This window comes from Branchiostoma belcheri, unplaced genomic scaffold (assembly GCF_001625305.1).
Source record: "Branchiostoma belcheri isolate BF01 breed outbred unplaced genomic scaffold, Haploidv18h27 scaffold809, whole genome shotgun sequence".
NCBI classification, from domain to species: domain Eukaryota; kingdom Metazoa; phylum Chordata; class Leptocardii; order Amphioxiformes; family Branchiostomatidae; genus Branchiostoma; species Branchiostoma belcheri.
In genome coordinates this window covers 6,472-10,035 of record NW_017804475.1, presented here as the reverse complement: position 1 = coordinate 10,035, position 3,564 = coordinate 6,472, and the positions used below count along the sequence as shown (strand labels likewise).

At 41.1% G+C, this 3,564-nt stretch overlaps 1 protein-coding gene across 1 annotated transcript in view; it reads left to right on the top strand.

The window, feature by feature from the left end:
- The window catches only part of LOC109486533 (zinc finger protein 239-like), a 1,664-nt gene extending 295 nt beyond the window's left edge, over positions 1-1,369 (top strand). The window contains exon 2 of the mRNA XM_019790371.1: positions 32-1,369. Within this exon, the coding sequence (XP_019645930.1) occupies positions 32-942 (911 nt within the window). The 3' untranslated portion in view covers positions 943-1,369. The remainder of the gene's footprint in view (positions 1-31) is intronic.
- Positions 1,370-3,564: the final 2,195 nt, after the last annotated feature.

Genomic DNA, 3,564 nt, shown 5'->3' with positions numbered 1-3,564 from the left:
AAACCTTACCGATGTGAGGAATGTAACAAAGGCTTCAGTCTGCTGACTAATCTGAAGAGACACAAGCGGACTCACACAGGTGAGCAAACATACAGGTGTGAGGAATGTGGAAGGTGTTTTCTTGAGCTAGGTGATCTAAAGAGACACGTTCGAACTCACACTGGTGAGAAACCGTACAGGTGTAAAGAGTGCAGCAAGCAGTTCAACAGAATGGGTAATCTGAAGAGACACTTGCAGATTCATACAAGCGAGAAACCGTACAGGTGTGAGGAGTGCAATAGACAGTTCAGTACCCAAGGTAGTTTGAAGACTCATATGACGATTCACACGGGAGAGAAACTCTACAGGTGTGAGGACTGCTGCCGGTCGTTTAGCACACTGTCAAATCTAAAGATACACATGCGGACTCACACTGGGGAAAAACCGTACAGATGTGAAGAGTGTGGCAAACAGTTCAGTGAGCGGGGTGCTCTGAAGGAGCACATAAGGACTCACACAGGTGAGAAACCGTACAAGTGTGAGGAGTGCAGCCGGTCGTTCAGTAAACTGTCAAATCTAAAGACACATATGCGGACTCACACGGGTGAGAAACCCTACAAATGTAAAGAGTGCAGCAAGCAGTTCAGTCAGATGGTGCATCTAAAGGGGCACATTAGAACTCACACAGGTGAGAAACCGTACAGATGTGAGAAGTGTGGCAGACAGTTCAGTGAGCTTGGTAGTCTGAAGAAGCACATTCGGACTCACACTGGTGAGAAACCATACAAGTGTGAAGAATGCAGCAGGCAGTTCAGTCAGCTGGTGCATCTAAAGGAGCACATTAGAACTCACACCGGTGAGAAACCCTACAAATGTGAAGAGTGTAACAGTCAATTCACCAGACTGAGCAGTTTAAAGAAGCACGTGCGGACTCACCGAGTGGAGAAACCGAACATGGCCTAAGTGCAACGGAGGCTTTCGTCAGATTGGCAACATGAAAATCCATATCGGCAAAAGTCTGTCAACCTCTGATAGTGGGATCATCTTATTGTGTTATTTTTTTGGGAAGGTATTTACTTTTTTTTCTATTAGCAGTGTACTGTCTACACATTGTCAAGTAAACAATAGCGGTGTTTTAATATCAAAATAGATGCATACTCGATAGCCTGTTGATTAATGCTAGAAGTCGTGTTTGAAATGCGAAAGTGTAGTATTTAAACAATAGTTACATGGTAGGACACCGTTCATTCGTTTGACCGTAATGTGTCATTGTCCGTCTGTTAACAACATGTACAAGTACAGGCATGTAAATATAACGGATCCGTAGCGTTTTGTGAAGTATGTTATCAATTCATCGCAATGTAGTCTTCTTTGTTTTAGTATTTGTAAATATACTCCTCACCTCACCTCACCGGTCCCATAGCAGTCTGTCCTGCCGTCGGGGCAACTAAACTGTCCACAAGAGTTATCCACCCAGGGCGGTTCTCAGCCAGACTTGTCAGGTGACTCAGGGGATGTCCTGTCCATTCCTTAAGGTCACTAGTCCAGGTCCTTCGAGGGCGCCCCCTCATTCGTCCACCCTCCGCCTTCCCTTGCAGTGTATACTACTAGTAGATGTTTTAGCGTTTAGTTACGGTTGATTGATTGCTGATTGTTGTTTGTACAATGTGAAGTAAAAAAAGTTGTTTCTTTTTCTAGTGTTCTGTTAACTAGAGGTAGCTGTTAGAGATTTGTCAACTTTTTGCATCTCAGTTTCAACAATAAAGCGCGTAATGTGTCGTATTCATTGGTCACCATCGCTGTCATTTTTCCATGTTCCCTGTCCCCATGCTCTTTACCCTGTAGACCAGTGTGCAACTTTGCTAGAATAGTATACCATAGAATAGAATAGCAGTTACCACGTCTACTATTTATGCGAATCATATCCACTCTTTACCCTGTACACCAACGTTATGTTTAGTTTTAAAGTAGATATAGTGAGTTAAATAAGCATGTTAGCATAATCATAGTCTTAAATTCACCCCATTCTGTACTCATTGTTCCATTTCTGTTTCCATTTAGCCTTCGGGCACGAACTTGCAATAAAGAACTCGTTATATCTCGTAACTAGTCGTCATCATCATTACGGCATCTCCTTCGCAACTATCTTCTTTTTCCTAATTTTTCTTCGTCTCTATTTTACTATAATTGTATTAACTATAGCATGGACAATTGTTTAAACTGATATACCAGACATAATTCCTTATGTCAAAAAATAGGAATGGAATTTTTGTCCTATGGCAAAAATTAGGTTGCCCATCAGAATTTTAGGTTGCCCCACCTATAAGTTACTACTTTCCTCAAATTAAGTAGTGCTATATACATATTAGCCTTTGACAATATTTCTAACAGCCTTTAGTTAACTGATAATGGTAATAGCCATTGACACCTAAAAGTAAAAAGCATCTGCTGGATACAGTGGTGCAAGCCAAGTGGGCATGATTTTTTTTTTGTGGGTGGGTGGGGGGGCATTCTTAAAATTCAGGTAGCACACTGGGCTACCTAGGTTAAAAAATAGGTTGCCCCAAGTAAAATTTGGTTCTCCGGGGCAACTGGGCAACCAGGTATTTTGCACGCTGCATTTCCATTTCGACTCCAATCTTGTGATTTGCACTGTTTGATTGTTGAATCCGTGTTGCAACTGTGTCCTCCTTCCAGAAGCTGTACCTGCAAGTTGGAGTTTGTGTCCCTGACACCTGCAGCAGGAATGATGTAATTGAATGGTTAGATGGCAGTAAGTCATGTTACACTGTGATCAGTGTCAGATTCTGCATGATTCTAGTACATGAATGATTATTGAATGATGTGTGATAGCACTAGCAGTTACTGCTGTCATAATGATGATTTTATCTTGAAAGTTCATCTGTTGATACTGATAGAAGTCATTATTATGAAGCAAGTTTAAACTGTTTCAACACAAGAAATTGGACATACTCAAATTTTTGACTGTACATCTCCAGTCTTTGTCTAATTGCTTTATTCCATGACAGAGTATGGAGTACGGTAAGTACAGTCAAATTTCTTGTGTTGGAAACTTTCAGTTTCAGTTTATTTATTTATTTCACCAGCAACTGCACTCAGAGTGAATAAAAACCTGTTTTTCAGGAAGTGCAGGGCATACATAGTACAAAATAACAGACTGCACAGTATTACAAAAAAACATGTGATCCGCATAATGACATAATGCCACAAAAGAATACACACAGTACCAGAAAGAACTATTATAATTAGAACTTCACACAAGTATATAGTAGAGGGGATTCATTCCTCAAGCTAACTGACATCTTGCACATGCAGTCGTCCCTCAGTTAAGACATCTGGAGCCACATAGTTCCCGCTTAGAACTTTTATTCAGCATGTCACACTGTAGAACCTCATACAAGCTCAGACATCTATGTAATGCATGTATAAAAAAAATTATATATAAGTTCCCTTGTTTACCCGTCAGGTATCCTGATGAGGCTGTTGTTACGAGAGGGAATCACAGTGGTGGACGCAAAAAGTCTGGAAGTTTTGACCACTCTACCCAGGACTACACTAGCTGCC